The 25,137-nt window shown below is 37.2% G+C and overlaps 1 protein-coding gene across 3 annotated transcripts in view; it reads left to right on the top strand.

Annotated features, from left to right (window-relative positions):
* NUP205 (nucleoporin 205) overlaps nucleotides 1-25,137 on the top strand; it is a 79,791-nt gene that overhangs the window by 13,131 nt on the left and 41,523 nt on the right. For all 3 annotated transcript variants that reach the window (XR_004298995.1, XM_032401509.1, XM_032401510.1), the window contains exons 7-19: nucleotides 1,931-2,095; nucleotides 6,700-6,875; nucleotides 9,815-9,931; nucleotides 10,116-10,253; nucleotides 12,587-12,737; nucleotides 13,749-13,954; nucleotides 15,857-16,039; nucleotides 17,456-17,506; nucleotides 18,110-18,319; nucleotides 20,946-21,045; nucleotides 21,468-21,605; nucleotides 22,962-23,151; nucleotides 24,608-24,728. Coding sequence is in view for 2 of the 3 variants with exons in the window: in XM_032401509.1 (XP_032257400.1) it covers nucleotides 1,931-2,095; nucleotides 6,700-6,875; nucleotides 9,815-9,931; nucleotides 10,116-10,253; nucleotides 12,587-12,737; nucleotides 13,749-13,954; nucleotides 15,857-16,039; nucleotides 17,456-17,506; nucleotides 18,110-18,319; nucleotides 20,946-21,045; nucleotides 21,468-21,605; nucleotides 22,962-23,151; nucleotides 24,608-24,728 (1,946 nt within the window). In the remaining variant the exon portion in view is untranslated. The remainder of the gene's footprint in view (nucleotides 1-1,930; nucleotides 2,096-6,699; nucleotides 6,876-9,814; nucleotides 9,932-10,115; nucleotides 10,254-12,586; nucleotides 12,738-13,748; nucleotides 13,955-15,856; nucleotides 16,040-17,455; nucleotides 17,507-18,109; nucleotides 18,320-20,945; nucleotides 21,046-21,467; nucleotides 21,606-22,961; nucleotides 23,152-24,607; nucleotides 24,729-25,137) is intronic.

Here is a 25,137-nt window from a genome sequence, read left to right as displayed (position 1 = left end):
ACAGTTATCCTCTGTCCACTTTTTTTTTTATTATGTTATGTTAATCACCATACATTACCTCGTTACCTCTGTCCACTTTTGATCGTGTCATCGGCATGTTCTCTCAGTAGGTATGTAAAGAGGATAGACATTTTCCACTCATGTTTGGTGACCATCTTTAGGCATTAGGAAAGGCTTATGGAAAACATAAGTAGCCCTTTCCTCCAGTCAAATTGTCACACAGTGCTTTGCGTGTCACAGAATAAGTGCTACCTGTGCTCATCTAGGAATGCTGCCCGTTAACTGCGTTCGTCAGATTTCCTGTCTTGAATGAAGTAAAGCACAGAATTAAGTAGGGGCAGACTGTGTTCATGGAAGCTTGTAAGTGGGACTTCCAAAATCAAAATGAAATGCCTGGAAGGTTTCATAGGCTAAAATGGAAGGTTTTGTATTAGGTTGTAATTTTATAAATTTAGGATGCTTATATTAATTAACTCATTTTGATTGTAATTTCTTGTCGGCTGTTCTGTATATGTTTGATTAATAAATGGGAGAAGTGAATTAGTAGTACATGTATAGTAGTAGATGGAAACTTTTAAAACACAGGAAATTAAATAAAGAATGTGTTCTTGGTTAAAGGTTGGGAACCACTGACATCAAAAGGAAGTACAAGAAAATAATGAAGTAAAATAAATGAATTCTTAGGTGTTAGTGGTGTTTCCCATTTTAGTATTTATTCAGAATCCTGTGCTTGTTTGAAGTACCATAGTATAATTGAACTGTAAATTGAAAATTAGTATTATTTAGCAATTTCATTTGTTATAATCAGAGTAGATACTTGTTTGCAATTTGGATCCTTTGTTTTGGCCAGTTTTTTTTTTTTTTTTTTTTTTTTTAAAGATTTTATTTATTTATTTGAGAGAGAGAGAATGAGAGAGAGAGAGCATGAGAGTGGGGAGGGTCAGAGGGAGAAGCAGACTCCCCGCTGAGCAGGGAGTCCGATGCGGGACTCGATCCAGGGACTCCAGGATCATGACCTGAGCCGAAGGCAGTCGCTTAACCAACTGAGCCACCCAGGCGCCCGTTTTGGCCAGTTTTTGCTTGATATTTTAAATTCAGGCATTTATTTATCTAGTAAAATTCTTTTTTTTTTTTTTTTTAAGATTTTATTTTTAAGTAACCTCTACACCCAACATGGGGCTCGAACTCACAACCCCAAGATCAAGAGTCATACACTCCAGCAACTGAGCCAGCCAGGCGCCCCAAATTATATCTTTTTTGATCTTTAAATGTCATTGATTTATATATTTTTTAAATTTATTTTTTAAAAGATTTTATATTTTATTTTTTTAGAGAGAGAGAATGCACAAGCAGTGGGGTGGAGGCAGAGGGAGAGGAAGAGAGAGGGAATCTTAAGCAGGCTCCGTGGAGCCTGACACAGGCCTTGATCTCATGACTCTGAGATCATGACTGAGCCAAAATGAAGAGTCGGATGCTTAACCAACTGAGCCACCCAGGCACCCCTAAAGATTTTATTTTTAAGTAATCTCTACACCCAATGTGGAGCTTGAACTTAGAACCCCAAGATCAAGAGTTACACGCTCAACCGATTGAGCCAGCCAGGCGCCCTGATATATTTTAGAATTTATATACAGGAAAAAATGAGTGACTCTTTAACTGTTTTTTAAATTTTTTATAGTAAGCTTATTTAAAAAAATTGAAAAAAATAGCATTAAAATTCAGAATTGTTGTCGATTGCCTCTTTCAGTTTGTTTGCATATAATTTTTGTGGTGGTAATTTTGTTTTTGGTTTGTCAAACATTAATGTTAATTAGTCCACAGTTATTTGATAAGAGTACTCTGATTTTCTGATTTTTAGACATTACTCCTGTATATCAAAAGTGAGAATTTTTCTACTTTTTGGTATAGTGGTCTATATTTGTGTTTTCAGATATGATTCATCAACTTCCGCTGTTGACAGAAAGACAGTACATCGCAACAGTTCACTCCCGCCTTCAAGACTCACAGCTTTGGAAACTCCCTGGGCTGCAAGCCACTGTTAGACTTGCCTGGGCACTGGCATTGAGAGGAATATCTCAGCTACCTGATGTGACAGGTAAATTGATTGTAGGTAATTTAGTTATGAGAAAGAACATATCAACTTTAATGGTATTTTGAAAGAGGTATTATCTTTGACATATATAAGCATGAGCACAGGAAGGTACCTAGAGTTGTGTTAAATGAAGCTTTGGAATGTGGTGAAATACCGATTTTTTTTTTTCTTGTTTCCCGAAAGAATTTTTATGAAATATTATTTCTCTTTCTTAGAGCCAGGGGCAATGCTCTTTTAGCTTCTTTATTTCCTTAAGAGTGTAAAGTTTGAAATGGCAGTATCATAATTTTTTAAATTAAAATTTACGATTTTTTTTTAATGTTTTCTTCTTTGGTTTTCACAAAATAATTTTTCACAAATTAAAAACTAGTATTATTTAAAAATAAAATATGTTAAGGGTGCCTGGGTGGCTCCAGTTGGTCAAGCATCCAACTCCTGATTTCAGCTCAGGTCAGATCTCAGGGCTCCCGTGCTCAGTGGGGAGTCTGCTTGAGGATTCTCTCCCTCTGCCCCTTCCCCCACTTGTGTGCACGTGTGCACGCACACTCTCTCTCTCTCTCTCAAAAAAGGCCATTCTTGAAATAATACAGACAAGTTTTTGTTGTTTGTTTTTAAAGACTTTATTTATTTTTAATATTTTATTTATTTGACAGAAAGAGAGAACACAAGCAGGGGGAGTGGCAGGCAGAGAGAGAGGGAAAAGCAGGCCTCCCACTGATCAGGGAGCCTGACGCGGGGCTTGATCCCAGGATCCCAGGATCATGACCTGAGCCAAAGGCAGATGCCCAACTGACTGAGTCACCCAGGTGCCCCTGTTTTTAAAGATTTTATTTATTTGACAGAGAGAGAGAACACAGTTAGGGTGAGCAGGAGAGGGAGAAGCAGGCTCCCCACTGAGCAGGGAGCCTGATATGGGGCTTGATTCCAGGACTCTGGGATCATGAATTGAGCCAAAGGCAGATCCTTAACCCACTGAGCCACCCAGGTGCCCCCAGACAAGTTTTAATAAAATAGGAATTTTGAAAAATTAGTTACTACTCTCTTCATAGACTTCTGAAAAACTTACCAAACATGTTTACTACACTAATTTATAGTGTTTGAAACTTTATTAAACTCCAAAATTTCAATAAACTTTTTAGACATTAACACTCAGTTTATAAAGACGTAAATGTGAGATAGGAATCCATCAAAATCCCAAAGGAGAACACAGGCAGCAACCTCTTCGACCTCAGCCGCAGCAACTTCTTCCAAGAAACATCGCCAAAGGCAAGGGAAGCAAGGGCAAAAGTGAACATTGGGACTTCATCAAGATAAAAAGCTTTTGCACAGCAAAGGAAACAAGTCAACAAAACCAAAAGACATCCGACAGAATGTGAGAAGATATTTGCAAATGACATACCAGATAAAGGGCTAGTATCCAAAATCTATAAAGAACTTATCAAACTCAACACCCAAAGAACAAATGATCCAATCAAGAAATAGGCAGAAGACATTAACAGACATTTTTCCAAAGAAGACATCCAAATGGCCAACAGACACATGAAAAAGTACTCAACATCGCTCGGCATCAGGGAAATCCAAATCAAAACCTCAAAGAGATACCACCTCACACCAGTCAGAATGGCTAAAATTAACAAGTCAGGAAATGACAGATGTTGGCGGGGATGCGGAGAAAGGGGAACCTTCCTACACTGTTGTGGGAATGCAAGTTGGTGCAACCACCCTGGAAAACAGTATGGAGGTTCCTCAAAAAGTTGAAAATAGCTACCATATGACCCAGCAATTGCACTACTGGGTATTTACCCAAAGATACAAATGTAGGGATCCAAAGGGGTAAGTGCACCCCGATGTTTATAGCAGCAATGTCCACAATAGCCAAACTATGGAAAGAGCCAAGATGTCCATCGACAGATGAATGGATAAAGAAGATGTGGTATATATACACAATGGAATATTATGCAGCCATCAAAAGGAATGAAATCTTGCCATTTGCAAGGACGTGGATGGAACTGGAGGGTATTTTGCTGAGTGAAATAAGTCAATCAGAGAAAGACATGTATCATACGATCTCACTGATATGAGGAATTCTTAATCTCAGGAAACAAACTGAGGGTTGCTGGAGTGGGGGGTGGGAGGCATGGGGTGGCTGGGTGATAGACATCGGGGAGGGTATGTGCAATGGTGAGCACTGTGAATTGTGTAAGACTGTTGAATCACAGACCTGTACCTCTGAAACAAATAGTACATTATATGTTAAAAAAAAAAAAAAAGATAGCAGGAAGGGAAAAATGAAGGGGGGGAATCGGAGGGGGAGATGAACCATGAGAGACGATGGACTCTGAGAAACAAACTGAGGGTTCTAGAGGGAGGGGGGTGGGGGGATGGGTTAGCCTGGTGATGGGTATTAAAGAGGGCATGTACTGAATGGAGCACTGGGTGTTATACGCAAACAGTGAATCATGGAACACTACATCAAAAACTAATGGTGTAAATGTATGGTGATTAACATAACATAATAAAAAAAAGATTGATGCTGCTTTATTACCTAAATAGTCTTCAAGAAATAGTTCTTGAATTGATCATCATGTGATTTAAATTCCAGTATTTCTGAATTCAAGTGATGGTGTGTAATTAGTCGTTGTTATTAATATTTAATTAGTAATTTTAATAATAAGTATTGGTCATAAAGAATTAAACTATTTTGTTCTCAAGGAGTTTGTATGGTATGGGTAGATATGCAGGCTTTATTTCAAAATGCAAAATAAAACATAAAAACCCATCTGTTTTCCTCTGGTTGAAACTCTTGGCTTGTATCTATTCCTGACCCTTTTCAAGGCAATGAAAATGTACTTTGAGAAGCATACTCTGTATTTGGTCTGTATAACGCTCAAGTAGAATGAACTACAAACAATTCTTTTCCAAAGCCAGATTACCACAAAGTTACCTAGCAGTTTTATATGTAAATTTAAAAGAAGCAAGCAACGATGTATTTCTTGATGGAAGGACACAGCAGCACCTGTGACATACTTTTACCAAAAAAATTGAATGTAAGTCAGATCAAGTCTCTAGATCAAACTACCAATTTTTAGTATAACCAGAAGACAGAGGAGTGTCTTAACTATACAACTGGGATAGATATCAAACCACATTGGGGAAACTCTGTAGGATAAAAGTCCAGTTTCTGCAGCAGATAAAGGGCAAGTGAAAAATTAAAAAGATACAGGAGGAGTCTACAGATGTATCACTCAAACATAATCTGTAGATCTTATTTGGATCCTGATTCAAGCAAACAAATTGCACAAAAAGACAAAAAGCAAAAAACCAAACTAAAATCTTTTATAGCATTTATGGGACTGTTGTAAATTTGATTACTGTGTGGATATTTGATATTGAGGAATTGTTTTTTTTTTAAGATATAATGGTATTAAGGTATAATGTTATTTGTATGTATGGTTTATTTTTTGTTTTTAAAGTATTCTTTTGAGTTGTATACTGAAATACTTACAAATGAAATGTTAAATTGTCTGGCATTTGCTTAAATCTCATTTGGGAATGTGTGGAGATCCAGATGAAATATGATTGCATAAATGTATAACATCAAAGTTAACTGATGGGTTTTGTGGTGGTTCATTATATTGGTTTATTTTTAGATACCTATTTGAAATTTTTTGAATAAAAAGCTAAAAAAAGTTACAAGTAGACCAGTTTGTCTTTAGGTTAAGGTTTAGTTTTTCAATTTTTGCTACTTTGTTATCAAATTAGAAGAGTTACTTAGGTGGTCATGTTCAGGTCTTGGTCTCACTTACTAGCTGTGAAGACTTTTTCTGAATGATCTAGGTCATTTCACTGAGATTAAAGCCTTGGCGTCATTTTCATATGTTAATGTTTTGATAATAACTCACTGACTATATCAGTGTTACATCATATATTCTTGAAGTAATTTTTTATTGCTCATGTTGTTACTGTGATGAGCAATTTGTTTCCTAATGTACTTTTTAAATTAAATTTTATTTTTTTTAAAGATTTTATTTATTTATTTGACAGAGACACAGTGAGAGAGGGAACACAAGCAGGGGGAGTGGGAGAGGGAGAAGCAGGCTTCCCGCGGAGCAGGGAGCCCGATGCGGGGCTTGATCCCAGGACCCTGGGATCATGACCCGAGCCGAAGGCAGACGCTTAACGAATGAGCCACCCAGGCGCCCCTGTACTTTTTTTTTTTTTTTTTTAAAGATTATTTATTTATTTATTGGACAGAGAGACAGTGAGAGAGGGAACACAAGCAGGGGGAGTGGGAGAGGGAGAAACAGGCTTCCCGCTGAGCAGGGAGCCCGGTGCGGGGCTCGATCCCAGGACCCCGGGATCATGACCTGAGCCGAAGGCAGACGCTTAATGACTGAGCCACCCAGGCGCCCCTCTAATGTACTTTTTCTGTAGCTCTTTTGAATTTGTGAGTCTATTACAGTAATACAGTCTTATTTTTAGCGTAGCACATGCCTGAGGGTTCAGAAGATACCTGAATTTTGAAACATCAAGAGAGTATTCTGAAATGTTATAATCTAGTTTAATAACTTTCCCTTCATGTGCTGTTTTTCTAAATATATTTCTAGCTCTGGCTGAATTTACAGAAGCAGATGAAGCAATGGCAGAGCTCGCAATTGCTGACAATGTTTTCCTGTTCCTCACTGAATCCGTAGTGGTGTCAGAAAACTTCTATCAGGAGGAATTTTATATCCGTAGAGTCCATAATCTCATCACAGATTTCCTTGCACTTATGCCAATGAAGGTAGGTATAATAATGTAGGATAAGTAAAAAATAGTAGAAAATTTTTATGAAATAAAACTGATCAATTCACTTTATGTTTTGGAAACTAATAAAATTTTCCATTGTAGACTATAATTTGACAATAGTTGTGTTACAGCTTTTGAATTAGTAATTCGTGAAAATGAAATAAGACGTGGTAATTGAGACTAAGCTAAAAGAACAAAATATTTGACATTGAGAATAGTTTATAAGGAGAGAGTAATAGTTAAATTACTATGCGTAGAAAATTGTTAACGTCATGATACCCCAGGGATCAATGCTTAGATTGTCTTATTGATATATTTATACATGATTTGGAAGAAGGCATAGTAGAAAATCTCCAGTTTTATAGATAATTGTGTACACTCTTAATTATAGTATATAAATGGACTTCTGCATGCATACAGGTAATGTAATGGATTTAAGAAACAAATGCAAAGGCTACTTTCGAATAAAGAGTTCAAGCTGTAACTTTGATCCAAAAAGGGATTCTTAGAGCCATTTCAGAGAGTTTCTCCAGAGCATTTTTTTTCCGTGCAGTTTTGTTCCAAGGAAGCCATCAAAATGCGGGCAGGAAATAAATGAGGGCATAAAGCTCTATGAACTCACTTTTTGTGTGTATTTAAAAAAAGCACCCTAAAGGACGTATACTTGTAATACTGTAGTACAGTTCTGCTACCATACCTCCTGAAACACAGAAGGCAAATGGAAAGACTACCTCAAGTGGCAACAAACGATCAAGGAGTGAAGTGCTTATTCATTATTTAATGAATTAAGTGTTTGTTGAGTTTCTCCTGTGTGCCAGGTACTATACTAGAAGTTGTGAAGAAGACAGATAAGTAGTAGACTCATTCCTTACCAAGAAAGAATTTATAATCTAGTTGGAGAGATTAGGTAGTAACAGTGAATGAGAGGTATAGACAGTAAATTTATGGATTTATTTAGGCTAAGAATAGCTTCCTCAGGACTAGAATAGTCAAGGAATACTTTAACAGATAACCTGAACCCTCAGTAACCTCGAAGGACTTGATAGATTAATATCACAGAATTTTGGAATAGGAAGAAGCATGCTAATCCTTTCATTTTACATTTGCAGAAATGAAGTCGTAGAAAGGTTAAGTCTTAAGTGTTTCCCAATCAGTAGTCCAGATGGGACTTAAGTTATGGAAAGATAATCATAAATGACTTGAATAATATGAAGAGTGAATTCACATAATTGGAGTACTTTGATAGATAATAGGAGTATTTAGGTTATCGGTCTCTTCTTGAACGAGCTTTGGTTTGTGTGTATCAGTGAATTTGTCCTTTTTATTCAGATTGATTGGCATAAAGTTATTCCTAATATTCCTTTATTATACTGTTTGTGTCTGTAGGATCTGTAATGATGTTTCTTTTTTCATTCTTAATTTTGATAATTTGCATCTTCTGTGTGTATGGGTGTGTGTGTCTTCTTAATTAACCTGGCTAGAGGTTTATCAATTTTATTGAACTTCCTAGAACCAGCTTTTGGCCTCATTGATTTTCTTATACTTTGTTTCACTGTTACTGATTTCTGCTCTACATTATTTTCTTCCTTTTTGCTTTGGGCTTAATTCGCATTTCTAATTTCAATTTATTAAGGTAGAAGCTTAGATTATTGATTTGAAACCTTTCTTTTTTTCTAATACAAATATTTGATGTTACACATTTATCTCTAATTATTGCTTTAGCTGTGTCACATAAATTTTGATATGTTGTGTTTTCCTTTTTGTTCAATTTAATGTTTTTTAATTGTCCTTGAGACTTCTTTGATCAGTGGTTTATTTAGAAGTGTTGTTTAATTTCCAAATATTTGGGGGCTTCCAGGCATCTCTCTATAACTGATTTCTAGTTTATTTTTGTTGTGGTCAGAGAACATACTTTATAGGATTTCAATTTATGTTAAATTGGCTGAGGTTTGTTTTATGATTCAGAATATGGCCTATCTTGGAAAATGTTCTACGCACACATGAAAGGAATGTATATTCTCCTGCTGTTCTGTGGAGTATTCTGTAAATGCCCATTAGGGAAAGTTGGTTGATAGTGTTAAGTCTTCCATGTCCTTACAGATTTTGTATACTTGTTCTAATAAATATTGAGAGAGGAGTATTGAATTGTGGGTTTGTCCTGCTTTTTTTGTTTTGTTTTTAAAAGAGAGTAGTTTCTTCTATCAGTTGGCACGAATGTTATAAGGTGATGGTTCTCAGCCAGTGCAATAACGTCCTTCAGAGAGTGTTTGGGAAATTAGTGGCACCACTTTTCCTTGTTAAAATATCTTTGGTGGAGGAAGAATGAAGGGGGGGGAAATAGGAGGAGGAGACGAACCATGAGAGACGATGGACTCTGAAAAACAAACTAAGGGTTTTAGAGGGGAGGGGGGTGGGAGGATGGGTTAGCCTGGTGATGGGTATTAAAGAGGGCACGTTCTGCATGGAGCACTGGGTGTTATGCACAAACAATGAATCATGGAACACTACATCAAAAACTAATGATGTAATGTATGGTGATTAACATAACAATAAAATTAAAAAAAAAAATCTTTGGTGGAGTTATTGGTGGAAGTAGGTAGTCCAGAGATGCTAAACTGTCCTGCAGTGTTCGGGATGATCCAACCCAGTGAAGAAATGTCCTGTTCAAAATGTCAGTAATGTTCCTTTTGAGAAATACTGTAGTTAAAACTCAACTTCTCTGTACTGGAAAATGCACTGACATTTTAAGATATTTTTAAATTATGGATAGTGGTATCACAAAATTCCTAGTATATTTCTTCATGTCATTAAAGTGGAATAGATGTTTAAACAGTTTTTCTATTATGTAATCACTTTTAGACAGTTGCCTGATTTCAGTATTATTAACCTATATACTAAATTTCCATATTAAACTGTATGTAATGTATTTAATAGGTGAAACAGTTGAGGAATCGGGCAGATGAAGATGCTCGAATAATTCATATGAGTATGCAGATGGGTAATGAACCTCCCATTTCACTTAGAAGAGATCTGGAACACTTAATGCTCTTGGTAAGCCATTACACTGGATGGATGGTCATCTCTCCCTCCTTCCATTATTTATTCCCTAACTGTAGAAAATTTCACTTTTAATGTTTCAAATATACAAGTGAATTCCGTAAAAATGTAAATTTTCACTTAAAAGTAATTGTTGAGTTATAGGCATTTTCACCCAGTCTTTGCTTACACTTTGCAGATTGGTGAGCTATATAAAAAGAACCCTTTTAATTTGGAGCTTGCTCTCGAATATTGGTGTCCCTCAGAGCCTCTTCAGACTTCCACTATCATGGGTTCTTACCTTGGGGTGGCTCATCAGCGACCCCCTCAACGCCAGGTGAGCTCTTAGTTTTTCTACTTTTCTACCTTGGTATGATAATTGGGAGTCTTGAACCATGAACAAATGTTATTTCCTGATGTTATTGCCATTAACACAAATGATCTCTTGTGTAACTTAGAAATTTACACTGTTTTCTTTTCTTAAGGAAATTTGAAACTCTTAAATTTAAGTTCTTTTTTTTTTTTACAAGGAATACTTTTTTTTTTTTAAGATTTTATTTATTTATTTGACAGAGACACAGTGAGAGAGGGAACACAAGCAGGGGGAGTGGGAGAGGGAGAAGCAGGCTTCCCGCTAAGCAGGGAGTCTGATGCGGGGCTCGATCCCAGGACTCTGGGATCATGACCTGAGCCGAAGGCAGACGCTTAACGACTGAGCCACCCAGGTGCCCCTAAATTTAAGTTCTGATATGTAGTTAGCCTTTTGTAACATACTAGGTATGTGTCAAATTGTAGACAGAAAGGTGTGTAGTCTTTCTATGTGTCATTTATTTGAATTTTATTGGTATTAGTATTAGTCTGTACTCAACAGGCATGACAGTAACCAATATACATCATTCTTTTTTCTTTTTGTCTTAAGATATTATTATTATTATTTATTTTATTTTATTTTTCTAAAGATTTTATTTTTTCATTTGTCAAAGAGAGAGAGCACACAAGCAGGGGGAGCGGCAGGCAGAGGGAGAAGCAGGCTCCTGCTGAGCAAGGAGCCTGATGCGGAACTCAATCCCAGGACCCTGGGATTATGACCTGAGCCAAAGGCAGACGCTTAACTGGCTGAGCCACCCAGGCGTCCCTAAGATTTTATTTATTTTTTTTATTTTTTATTTTTTAATTTTTATTTTTTTTAAATGTTTTATTTATTTATTCATGAGAGTCAGAGAGAGAGAGAGAGGCAGAGGCAGAGGGAGAAGCAGGCTCCCCGTCTAGCGGGGAGCCCGATGCGGGGCTCGATCCCAGGACCCTGGGATCATGACCTGAGCCGAAGGCAGACGCTTAACGACTGAGCCACCCAGGCGCCCCCATAAGATTTTATTTTTAAGTAAACTCTACACCCAGCATGGGGCTCGAACTCACCACCACGAGATCAAGAGTCTCATGCTCCACAGGCTGAGCCAGCCAGGCGCCCCCAATATATACCATTCTTAAGAAGTTGGGGAAGATAGGAGAGGTATAAGTACTAGAAGGAAAGGTTTAGAAGTTAGAATTGATGACAAAATGCCTATGAGTCAGTAGATAATGTAGGAAAAAGTCCATTTTCTATCCTATGTTAAGTAGGATATGCAGTCTCAAATAAGATGGATTGCAGTATCTTATCTTTATCTTTTTGGGATTTGCTGTTCTAGAAGCTTTCATGTCAAATAATTTTCAGTTATGCTAGAGTCTGGGATCAGATGCCTTTTTACTGCATTTCTTACATTTATTTTTCTCCCCATTTAAAAAATGTTTTGGAGAAGGGTTTATTAAAATTTTTTGAAGATTAAAAAAATCTTTATATTATGAAATACTTCAAGCATTTGGAAGAGAGAATAATTATAATGAACACCCAACATCTCAATTTAATAGCTGTTAACATTTTGCCTTGTTTGCTTCATCTACTACTGCTGTTTTTACTACTTTGATTTTGCTGGAGTACATTAAAGTAAGTTATAGACAGCATGACATTTCCCCTTTTACTAGGTAAATAAATATCTCTCAAAAATAAGGCTGTTTTTCTACATAATTAGGAAATCATTTATACCTAACAGATTTAACAACGATTTCCAGAGATCTGTAACATTTTCAGTTCTGAATTACAACCAATGAGCCTCAGTGTCTGAATAGTATTTTTGTTATTAGATTTAAGGAATAAGCAAGATAAAAGGAAAAACTAAGAAGTGGATTTACAGAACAGGAATGTAGGAATGTGGTACTGGCTGAACACAAAACAGTACGTTTAGGTTAGCACCCAAAATTCTTTCAGGTTCCTAGGTGTTCATGCTAAATTTGACTGGGATTCATGAACCCTGGGTTCCAAGTATATCTGACTTTGTGGTTAATTTTAGAGGAAGAAATTTCTTCCATTGCTTTACATATTTAAAATGTGAGTAGTCTTATGTTCTGTGACATTGAGGTGTTTTAAAAAATAATTGTACTTTATGTTCACAAAAATATTCTATAATTGCATTAAATTGCTAATGACGATCTTGAAAAAATTTTTCATAAGTAGATTACCAGATTATTAAATTAGAGCATTTAGTTTTAGTTCATATGTAGTCTTTATTAGTTAGTCCGTGCTACCTAAAAGTTAAGATAAGCTTTATGTAAACTATTGGTTTTTCCCTATTTCAGGTTGTCTTGTCAAAGTTTGTTAGGCAAATGGGTGACCTATTGCCTCCAACGATTTACATTCCTTATTTGAAAATGCTCCAGGGATTGGCCAATGGGCCCCAGTGTGCTCACTACTGTTTCAGCCTGCTTAAGGTCAATGGTAGTAGTCATGGTAAGAAGAATCTGGATGTTGTCTAAGTTTGTTGTGACATTCTTGAGTTTACTATCCCCTTGCCTATTAAAGAATATTAGTTATTTGTACTAGGTTCTACCAGGTGTATACATTATTTTTATAATAATGGGAAAGAAGCACATTAGTAGCTTTATGCGTTAGTGATGGTCTCACAGATTGGGCAGTTTTACTGTTTGCTTTATAAAATATAATTCAGTTTAAGAAATCAGAATTGATACATAAAAACTTTGAAGAACCCATCTGGTACTCAAAACAGAATATATACCCTGGCCACATGAGTTTGATTTTTTAAATTCATGTTCATAAGTACTTGTTTTCTAAATTTCTGTACTTACAGTTTCTCTGTCAACCCTCCCAATTTCCTCATTTAATTTTCAGACTTGAGTCTGGTTAAATTTGCAACACTGCAAAAGAGAAGAGAAAGAAATAGTTATTAAGCATCTGTTTTGTTAGGTAGATATTATTACTTTCATTTTTACATGTGAGGAAACAGGTTTAGAGAAGTAATTTACCCACGGTCATGAGGAGGAGCAGGATTGGACCTGAGATCTGCCAGCACTAAGGCCAGCGTTCTGGCTACTCTGTCAAGGCCTGCTTGTAGCGTAATTTAAAATCTAGACTGCACTTACCTCTCTCTCTGGGAATTTAAGCTCACATTTAGGAATTATCTGATGGGGAAAGTAGTCCTACATAATTACAGCACAACACAGAGAACTCTTACGGATATAAAGCAGATAACTGACATCCAAAGTAATTTGCCTTTGCACTTACATGGGCACCACCCATTCTTAGCCCTGAGGAAAAATTAACCCAGAGTTTTAGTTTACAGAGGAATTCTAACCCTTTTTCAACACACTCCTTAATTTAGACAACACACTCTACTTATCTAGGACAAAGGCAAAGTTTATTGCTTTAAATTTATTTTCCTCCCTCGATTTCCAAGCACATCCTTAGACATTCTTGAAACAAAATTCTGTGCTGTCTTTACAGTTGAAAATATTCAGGGAACAGGTGGCAGTCCTGTTTCCTGGGAACATTTCTTTCACTCCTTAATGCTTTACCATGAGCACCTCCGGAAGGATCTTCCGAGCGCAGATAGTGTCCAGTACCGTCACCTTCCTTCACGTGGCATCACCCAGAAGGAGCAGGATGGATTGATTGCTTTTTTACAGCTCACCTCCACCATCATTACTTGGGTAATTATCATCCACAGCATGTGAGAGCATAATTTTATTTGTTTTCTAGCACAGGGGCATTTTAAGGAACTCCCAAATTTTCATGAAATGCTTGAAGTTTATGAGTGATGAATTTTGCATATATAGAATTCTGTTTTTAAGTTCTGTGTTTCTTTACCTTCAGAGGGTGTAGTAATGGTAGCCCAGCTTATTGCTGTCAGCTAGTGGGAAAATAATAGCATATGCCTGAAAGAAAATAGAAGGGCAAATACGAATCAGTTGTGACTGCACATCCTTCTAGAAGGTTTCCTAACATAGGTGTGGATATGTGTGTTGGTGTTATGTATACATAAAGAATATATTTTTTATTTATTATTTTTTAAATTTATTTTTTAATGAATTTATTTTTTTATTAGAGTACATGTGCGAGTGGGGGACAGAGAGGGGCAGAGGGAGAGAATCTCAGGCAGGCTCCACGCTAAGCACAGATCCCAAAGCAGGGCTCAGTCTCATGACCCTGAGGTCATGACCTGAGCCAAAATTAAGAGTTGGATGCTTAACCGACTGAGCCACCCAGGAACCCCAAGAATATTTTTACTTAAAAAGAAAAGTTTTTTACTAAAAAAAAAAAAAGAAAGAAAAAAACCAAGAAAAGTTACTTACTGGATTACTTTTATTCTCTCCTTACACCAAACCATCTTACCCCTCACTATCAAATTAGTCTTTATAGGAAACATGAGTTTCATTACATAATTTCTCTACTTAGAAACCTCTTCTAGTTGTTCTATTATTTCCTAGAGCAAAATTGCTTACTGAGACATTCTGTCTTAAGGACAGGAATAGTGTCTTCTAACTTTTTGGCTTTTCTAGGAGTGCTTAACATTATTATTATTATTTTTTTAAGATTTTATTTATTTATTTGACAGAGAGAGACACAGTGAGAGAGGGAACACAAGCAGGGGGAATGGCAGAGGGAGAAGCAGGCTTCCCGCGGAGCAGGGAGCCCGACGTGGGGCTCGATCCCAGGACCCTGGGATCATGACCTGAGCCGAAGGCAGACGCTTAACGACTAAGCCACCCAGGTGCCCCTTAACATTATTATTAAACATTGAAACATAAAGTTAGGGGGCGCCTGGGTGGCTCAGTTGTTACACATCTGCCTTCGTTCAGCTCAGGCATGATCCTGGGGTCCTGAGATTGAGCCCCACGTCGGGCTCCCTGCCCAGCGGGGAGCCTGTTTCTCCCTCTGCCTGCCGCTACCCCCTGCTTATGCGCTCTCTCTCTGACAAATAAATAAATAAAATCTTAAAAAAAACAACAAAAAAACCCCATAAAGTTAGTAGTTATTTCTTGTTGAATTAAAATGGAATGGTATTGGCACGCCTGGGTGGCTCAATCAGCTAGTCAGCTAGCTCTTGATCTCTGCTTAGGTCTTGGTCTCAGGGTCATGAGTTCAGGCCCTGTGTTGGACTCTACGCTGGGTGTGGAGCCTACTTAAAAAGAAAGTGGCATTTGATGCCACATATATCTTCATTTTTTTTCCTCAAAAAACTAAAAGGTATTCATTCATATATTATAGTAAAAAATATACTACATTGTTTCAGAAAGGATTGCAAGTGCTTAGGTAAGATTTATGTGACCTTGGCAGACCATTTATCTCATATGGATTATTTTCCATACTTAGAGCTATAAAAGTAATTCTAAAAGGCTATTTCTACCCTATTCCTTACATTGCCTGAGCTGTAATTTGATTGGATCCACTGGTACACCTCAGGAATAGCCATAGGCTTATCTTTGTCTTAGTAAGTATCAAGCCTCTGAATGCTCAGTATGAGTGCTAGCAATTTAGATGATTGCTGGTCATTTTTCTTAGCTTTTAAAGATGGGAAAGTCTCTCTTGTTCTTTTTGTGTTTGATTCCCAGAGTGAAAATGCTCGTCTGGCACTCTGTGAACATCCTCAGTGGACCCCGGTTGTGGTGATTCTGGGACTCCTGCAATGCAGTATCCCCCCTGTTCTCAAAGCAGAGTTGCTGAAGACCCTTGCAGCTTTTGGAAAATCCCCTGAAATTGCTGCTTCTCTTTGGCAGTCGTTGGAATACACTCAGGTAGCATTACAAGCTCTCTTATTTATTATGGTTTGGAAAGTGAGGCTTGATAATATGGTAGAAGCAAGGGCATCCAATTTGCAACTTACAGTATGCCCTGAACTTCCCAGTTAATGATTTAGTACCGAGCCAGTGGTTTAGAACCGAGCCATAGCATCAGAAACTAACAGGCTTAGGTTTTTCTCTTAGATCAATTGACAGCTTCACTAGGTTACCAGAGATAGGTTCTTCTCTTAAGACTTTGTTTTTCAGTGTCTGTGAGATATTTATAAATGGACAGAATTCCTCAACTCTGTCTTTAAGACCAGGCTGATGAAAGCCTTCAGACATTATTTGTACTCATTAAATGTGGGGAATACCAGTTTTTCTTTTCTGTTGCTTCCTTTTATGTCCTCCTGTCCCATCCGAAAAGAACAAAGTCTCTCTATTAACTTTTATTTTTTTAGATGTAAGGCCTATTGGAATTTTTCTGTGAAGGTATAGTTATTCAGTATATACACTAAGATTAAAAAGGAGAATAAGGTTGTGCTTTACAGAAATATCTCTAGGAAAATGGTTAGGTGGAATATGTGTTTGTCTAAAAATAATAAAACATATAGGAACCTGTGATTCTAACACCATTTTGAAGCAGTAAAATATTCTTGTTATTTTCTAACGTGTGTCCTGAAGATGTAATGATACTTTATAAGAGCAAAATGCAGGGAGCTGGTGTGTGCAGGGAGCTGGTGTGTGCCCTTAGGTTTAGTATTAATACTTCATTTTTTTCACTTATGAGTGTATCACCACTTAATGTTCTAAGTGTTCAGTGTGCTCCTCTATACTGAAAATGAAATATGATTGGGTTTAGACATTTTTATTCTTAGAGCAAGACTTGTTTTTAAAGGATCCTACCTGATAGTATATTTTCAGCTTATAAGAGTGGTAAATAACATAACATTAAGTGTAATTGATTATACCGTATACTGCTTATGTCCCTAGCAAGGTCAGATCAGAACATCTTAACTCAGAACTTTTGCCCACACAAGAAACCTATTCAGACCTGTTCTTAACAAATTTAATTATTGGTTTTCTGGTGCTGATTGTAGGGCTTGTCTTGAACACTGGTGAGATTTTGTCCCATAAATCCTCTTTAAGATTTATTCCTAGAATATCTCAGAGGAAATTTGCTGCATATACTTCTTGTGTGCACTTAGAAACTACTAGTTTTTTGAAGCCCAGATAATCGAAGGTTCTGCCTGAATCCCACACAACTGCCAATGAAAGTCCCATCAGAGACTTCTCAGTTGTGCTTTCTGATCAGCATCAGAAGATACATGCATGTGTTGCGTGAGGAATATGACTATTATATTGCAGAGCCACTACTTTTCATTGAGGAGTGGGGGATGTTCCTAACATCTGTTTTCTTACTATTTTAAGATACTGCAGACCGTAAGGGTTCCAAGCCAGAGGCAAGCTATTGGTATCGAGGTAAAGTTTTCCTTTTTCTTTAAATGCTCTCTATTCATACAGTCACATGGTGAAAATTAACAAAAATTGTTCTTAACCCTGTTAGGTTCCTATAATTTTCAAATTTAATATAATTTCATTTGAAGTGTTGTCTGGTCAGTGTTGAAATGGAGATGGAATTTTTCGTGAGAGGAACCAAAATACTCTAGGTTTCAAAGTTGGGAAAGGATGTTACATGGCAGCCATCCAAGCTGAAAGTTTGCTTTAAATTCAATTTAATTAGGTTACTTGGGTCAACCTGAAGTGAGAATTTACTTGTTTTAGTTTCTTTTCTTCTCTCTCTACGCTCCCCCTCTCTTTTTCATAAAGAAACATGTAAGATTTCTATTTTTAATTCACAGTTGGGAACAATATGTGGGAATTTGAAATTCTTCCATCTGATTGATCTAGATTTATATACTACTTTTGTGTCTTTTCCTCTAAATGAAAAATGGTGATGTATATTAGGTTTCTTTTGGTGTGGTGATGATACGTTCAGTATTAATGAGTCAATGTCTGCAAGATGTTTTGTACTTTATAGCTGATTGTTTTATATTACTAAATGTCTTTATTTTTCTTTGGTAGGTTGAACTAAATGAAATAGAATCCCGGTGTGAAGAATACCCACTGACTCGGGCTTTTTGCCAGCTTATTAGTACTTTGGTGGAGAGCTCATTTCCTTCTAATTTGGGTGCTGGCCTGCGGCCCCCTGGCTTTGACCCTTATTTGCAGTTCCTTAGAGATTCTGTGTTTCTCCGATTCCGCACAAGAGCTTACCGGAGAGCAGCTGAAAAGGTAATGTTCAGAGAAAACCGTTTTTGTCCTTATTCATTTATTGCTGCTTTTTCCTTTATGAAAGATATAAGATGCTATAAATTCATTTTAGCTTTTGCCAATCAGTAAAATTCATAGTCTTAATACTGAGGTGTCCATGATCTGATTAAGTTTATATGCATTAAAAAAAAAAATCTCGGCATTAAAACCAAAGCACGGACTTTTTAATGATCAGTAGTTTAATTGATATGAATTCATAGTCATTCAGATCGTTAATTGAACAAATTTGGACCAAAATTGAACCAAAAATGTCATACCTTTGTCAGTTGGAAACACATTGTCCTTTTTGGGGATGATTTTGTTTAGGGATTGAAATAAGTTTTAAACTTGCACACCAATTTCTATTGATTTAGTAGCTCTTTTGGGTTGTGGAGTCTCGGCTTAGTGGGAAGGTGTATTATGATCCGTCAGGTATGTTTGCCACGAATGGAGCCTGAGGGAGCGCTGACATTTACATACATATTTGCTCTGGTTGCAACACACTCAGAACTGAACTTACCATATATATCATCTTATGTAATTCCAATATTACCGTGAGGCAGGTACTATTAATATTCCCATTTTACAGATGGAGGCTTAGCAAGGTTAAGGAACTTGCCTAAGGTCCAGGACCAGGATTTGAACCTAGGACTCTGATTCCAGATTCAAGCTCATAACCTCTAAGCTATGTAAGAGACCCTTCCAGGTTCTGACGTAATTCACTTAGTCTATAATACTGTTTATTGTCTCACAGAATATGCTTGGATGTGTCCTGTAGGGACATTTCTGCTTTATTTTTATAATTTGCTGTTTTTGAACCTGTTGGGTTTATTTGTTGTTGTATTAGTGATTATAAAAATAATTTTTGTGCTAATTTGGGACAATTAGGAAAATATAGAAAAATATAAGAAGTAGTGATATTATCCATAATCCTGTTGCCAAAGGAAGGATAACTTAGTCTTTTTCCTATACATACATACTTTAATTGAGATAATTAGTTTAGTTTGCATCTCTTTTTGGCCACTAAATATGGTATCATGAGCACTTCTTCATGCCATCAAAGATTCTTTGAAAACAGTCTCTTTAATGACTGCATGATCCTTACTTGTTTTTAGCGTGGTTCATGTATTCATTCCCCTTTCATTGGACAGTTTGTTTCTCATATTTAGTCCCAAGTAACTGAAATTCATTTTTTGTCAGTTGTTTTATGATTTTTGCTTCTCACATAGTAAAAATAAACACTGTGGGGGTGTACATTTAAGTCCTAAAATTACGTCGGTGACCAAATAATGGACACTAAGAATGGCAATCTCTTTAACAAGATGTTCTGATAACGTTTTTGTACTTGTCTTAGGTAGCTTATTTGCCTTTTCCTAAAAAGGTCATTATGACCTAAGTGTTTAGAGCTTCAGTCAGCCATGTTCTTTCCACGTTATTGTTTTTCATTCATGCATATGGACACTTCCAGTGCTGCTGTTTTCCCTAGCTACTACCCCAGCATACTTACCCTCAGGCTTTTTTCCCTCAACTTCATGAATTTTTTGCACTTGAAAGTCTTCTTCAGGTTTAACTTCTGTTACTATATTTTAGAGCACTAGCTTCTCACAAAAACAGTGCTTTAGATTGAGATAACATAGACTATTAGAGCCAGTGTATATATTTACCAATCCTAAAATCCATTATTATGTGGTGATAAGCCTTTTTTATTTAAATAAATGATCTTGAAATTTTTGGAAAATACAGATAAGTGGATAATTTTAAAATAATAATTTAGGGGCACCTGGGTGGCTCAGTCGTTAAGCGTCTGCCTTCGGCTCAGGTCGTGATCCCAGGGTCCTGGGATCGAGCCCCGCATCAGGCTCCATGCTTGGCGGGAAGCCTGCTTCTCCCTCTCCCACTCCTCCCCCTGCTTGTGTTCCCTCTCTCGCTGTGTCTCTCTCTGTCAAATAAATAAATAAAATCTTTAAAAAAAAAGTAGTAATTAAAAAAAAATCACTGTATAGTCCCAGTTCCCAAACTCAGTCTTGATAAAATTATGTGCAGTGGAAATGATTTTAAAATAATAATTAAAAAAAACCACCCTAACTACAGTTACCAACCTCAGCCTTCATAAATTCTATATAATGGATTTTTTTAAAAATAAAGTTTTAATTTTACTGTCTATACTGTTGTATATATTTTTCCCTTGGCATAAATATTTTTCCTTGTACATAGTTTTTAAAAACGTTTTTTAACAGAAGGGTGTTAATGGGGTCATTAGATGCAAGCCCAGCAGTGATCTTCACTTCTTTGGCTAGAGCCATAAGGTAGAATACTGGTCTGGGAATAGAAGTCCAGGGCTTGATTTCCAGTACCTTTGCTACCAAGCTTTATGGTTTTGGGGAAGTTACTCATGCTCTCAGCTTCACTTGCTTTCTCTGTGAAATAAGGGTGATTAGATGATTTCTCAGACCCTTTACAGCCAGGATTTTTAGAGAAAATATGAAATATTTGACACTTTGGCGAAGTGTCTTCATGTTCTGGAGAAAAGTGGGAGGAATGAAAAGTCTAGCAAGGCTGTCACCTTGGACTGTTTTATTGTTACTGTAACATTTGTTTCTTTCTGTAGTGGGAAGTTGCTGAGGTTGTTTTGGAGGTGTTTTATAAATTGCTCAGAGATTATGAGCCTCAACTTGAAGATTTTGTAGACCAGTTTGTGGAATTACAAGGTAATTTAATTCTGTCACTTTCAAATAAGCTGTCAGCTATTTATAAAGCTATTTATAATTTATAAACTCTAAGATACAAATTATTTCTAAATTTATGAATTAAGTTAGAGTGTAATCTTTTTTGTTACATTATTTTAGTTATTTTAATTGTTCTGAGCAAGAGAAAATAAAGTAAACTTTCGCCAAATGAAAGACAACACTGCCTTACAGATTCTTTGAGTTAACATGTTATAGGTAACTGACTGCTATGAGCAAAACAGCCCTTTTGGGAATTACAGCTGTCTACCCTTTGTGTCCTTGTCTTTGAATTGAAACTTGCCCATTTAGATGCCATTTAATTTACAAGTCTCATACATTACATATAAATCAAGGGTGTGACAAAAATACTGACTGTCTTTTGGATTGTGTTGTGTTCTATTTAGGAGAAGAAATCATAGCCTACAAGCCACCAGGATTTAGTCTGATGTATCATCTTCTGAATGAGTCACCAATGTTGGAGCTTGCCCTTAGTTTACTGGAAGAAGGCGTTAAGCAGCTGGATACCTATGCCCCTTTCCCTGGTATGTGCCTGAATGTCTTAATGTCATGAAAACAGTTCTCATATTTTCATTTTTTTGTAAATGGAGGGTTAAAATAGATGATTTCTGAAGTTCTTTTTCACTGTGAGATTCTCCATATGTACAGTGGTGTTTTCAGTGAGTCATGCAGTAAAAGCATATTTAAAGTCAAAGAGTAAAGTACAGAGACTCTCACTATAACTGTGTCTCATTGCATGTTTTTTTATAGGTAATTATGATTATCTTTCTTTCACTTTAATGTCTTAAACATGTCTAAATTTAAATCTAATGTACTTTTTGTTTTCTTGTCCATATAGTTTTTGTAAAGGAACTTAATTAGTGCCTGGTACATAGAGTTCAATAGGTTTTATTTAATATCATGACTACTGCTAATTATCATGATTTATTGAGTGCTTAGTATGCATTTGATGCTTTTAAAAGCACATTTAACACATTTATTTATTTTTATTTTTTTTAAAGATTTTATTTATTTATTTGACAGAGAGAGAGACAGCGAGAGAGGGAACACAAGCAGGGGGAGTGGGAGAGGGAGAAGCAGGCTTCCCGCGGAGCAGGGAGCCCGATGCGGGGCTTGATCCCAGGACCCTGGGATCATGACCTGAGCTGAAGGCAGACGCTTAACGACTGAGCCACCCAGGCGCCCCAACACATTTAATCTGTACAAAATCCCTGTTATTAGATATTATTATTTCCAGTTTGCAAATAAGGAAATTGATGCAACAAAGCGGTTTCATGTATTTCCACAGTAAGTTGTAGCTCTGTGATTTGAAGCTAGGCAGTTTGGCTCCAGAGTCCATGTATTTTAAATTTGAATGGTGGGATTATAGATGATCCTTGTTCAAATTCTCAGTTTCTTTATTTGCAGATTTTTCTGCAATGAGTATGTATTACTCTAAATCAGTTTCTCAGTCTTGGTGCCATTGACATCTTGGGCCGTATAATTCTTTGTTGTGTGGACCGTCCTGTGCGTTGTAGGCCTCTACCCACTAGATGCCTGTAGTGCTTTTCCAGTTGTGACAACCAAAAGTATCTCTAGGCCTTGGCAAGTGTCCTCTGGGGCCTAAATCACCCCCCCCCCCCAAATCTGGGAACCATTTCTCTAAATAATCAATGAAGAGATAAGGGAAAGTGACTGAGAAGCCATTGCATACAGGTAATCTTAAGGTACGATAATTACTGTGAATTGGCATGGGTGAGTAGTTTTATGCAGTTGCTGCTGCAAGTGAACACTTGAGGGCCTTTTGAGTCTAGAACTTGTCCTTTAGCTTGTTTTTCTAAGAACTATGCATTTCTAAGATTCATGTAGAACTTTCTAACTTCAGTTTATGTCTTTTGTAGGGAAGAGACACTTGGAGAAAGCAGTGCAGCATTGCCTTGCACTTCTCAATCTGACTCTGCAGAAGGAAAATCTCTTTATGGATCTTCTAAGAGAGAGTCAGCTGGCTCTAATAGTCTCTCCTTTAGAACAGCTGTTACAGGGAATCAATCCCAGAACTAAGAAGGCTGATAATGTGGTGAATATTGCCAGGTAAGTAGGTAGAAAAATGACGAAAACACGTGGGCATTCTACCTTTGATTTCCAAATCTGGTCAGATCCCTTATTCATTACTTGGGGGGTAGGGGGCTCATTTTGTTCTTGTCTTCTTTAGCCCTTTTGATTTTAATTACTCTGATGTTTACAATTTCTTTTTTTCCTTCTGATGGATTCCATATCCTAAACATTTCTAAGTATAAAATGATATTATCTTAATATTGTTTGTCTTCTGGAGTGGAACCCTCTTACACTGTTGGTGGGAATATAAACTGGTGCAGCCACTCTGGAAAACAGTATGGAGGTTCCTCAAAAAGTTAAAAAATAGAGCTACCCTATGACCCAGTAATTGAACTAGTAGGTATTTATCCAAAGGATACAAACACAGTGATTCGAAGGGGCACATATACCCCAATGTTTATAGGAGCAGTGTCCACAATAGCCAAACAAAGGAAGGAGCCCAGAAGTCCATTGACAGATGAATTTATAAAGAAGATGTGTGTGTATGTATATACACACACACGCACGCACACGTGCCATGGAATATTACTCAGCCATCAAAAAGAATGAAATCTTGCCATTTGCAACGCTGTGGATGGAACTAGAGGGTATTATTCTAAGCGAAATAAGTCAGTCAGAGAAAGACAAATATCTTATGATTTCACTCATGTGGAATTTAAGAAACAAAACACATAACCTTAGGGGAAGGGAAGGAAAAATAAAATAAGATGAAAATTAAGAGGGAGGCAAACCACAAGAGATGCTGAACTCTAGGAAACAAACTGAGGGTTACTAGAGAGGGGTGGTGGGTGGGGAGAAGGGGTGACCGGGCGATGGGCAGTAAGGAGGGCACGTGATGGAATGCGCACTGGGTGTTCTATGCAACTGATGAATCACTAAATTCTACCTCTGAAACTAATAAAAAAAATATATATAGTTTGTCTCCTTCAGGGAAGCTGGAAGTTTGGCGGTTAGGGGCTAGGAAGGAAGCTTACCAGTGTGTATACCCTAGCTTCCGGTGGCTTGCTTGGCAGTGTTTGGTGTTCTGTGACTTGTAGAGGTGTCGCCTGCATTGCCGCCTTCAGCTTCACATGGTGTTCTCCCTGTGTGTGTGCGTCTGTTCCAAATCCCCCCTTTCAATAAGGACAGCAGTCATCGGACCAGGCTGTCTATAATGACCTCACCTTAACTTGACTGACTGTGTCTGCAAAGACCCTATTTCCACATAAGGTCACTGTGTGTCCTGATTGAGCACTGCGTGTTCAGATACCAACGACTGAATTTTGGAGGAATGCAATTCAACCCATAACAGACTGTATCTAGTTAGAACAGAAGCCTTTGTCTCATTCACCCAAGAGCGCTGTATGGCCTGGTTCTAAATGTTCCTTGTAGAGAGGAGTGAAAAGCCAAAAGTTTTGTCACATTGTTCGTCAAATGTTTTTTTGTTTTAAAGATACCTCTATCATGGCAATACTAATCCGGAATTGGCTTTTGAAAGTGCCAAGATCCTCTGCTGTATCTCTTGCAATTCCAATATTCAGATAAAATTGGTTGGAGATTTCACACATGACCAGGTAACTGATTTTGGTGTTGTTATTTCTTCTGGTACTTTCTGAGTACGTATGGAAGTCACACTGTCTGTGGAGGAATCTTACTCATGTTTATGAAAAAATTCTGTGAGAGTAAGTATATTTATATATGGTGGTGAAGACCCGTCCATGTCCTGGGCTGTGATCTGTTTTGAAGAGAACACCATCCACAGTGATGCTCCAGACGCTGTGGTGTGTGCCTGGCAGGCGGAGGGAAACTCTTGCCCCTCTGAGTACATTAGGGTGATGAGGTTTGTAAGTGTGGCTTCTGCTTGTGTTCTGCATCCTTTGTCTCACTCTGTCGGTCACTCTGACCGTAGTCTGAGTGAGCCTGTGCAATTCTGAATGTGTCTCACTGTTGAGTTGTCTACTGCTGTGGCTTTCTGGTGACTTC

Source organism: Phoca vitulina, unplaced genomic scaffold (assembly GCF_004348235.1).
Source record: "Phoca vitulina isolate PV1807 unplaced genomic scaffold, GSC_HSeal_1.0 scaffold4, whole genome shotgun sequence".
NCBI lineage: Eukaryota > Metazoa > Chordata > Mammalia > Carnivora > Phocidae > Phoca > Phoca vitulina.
This window is presented reverse-complemented; position numbering and strand designations above follow the sequence as displayed.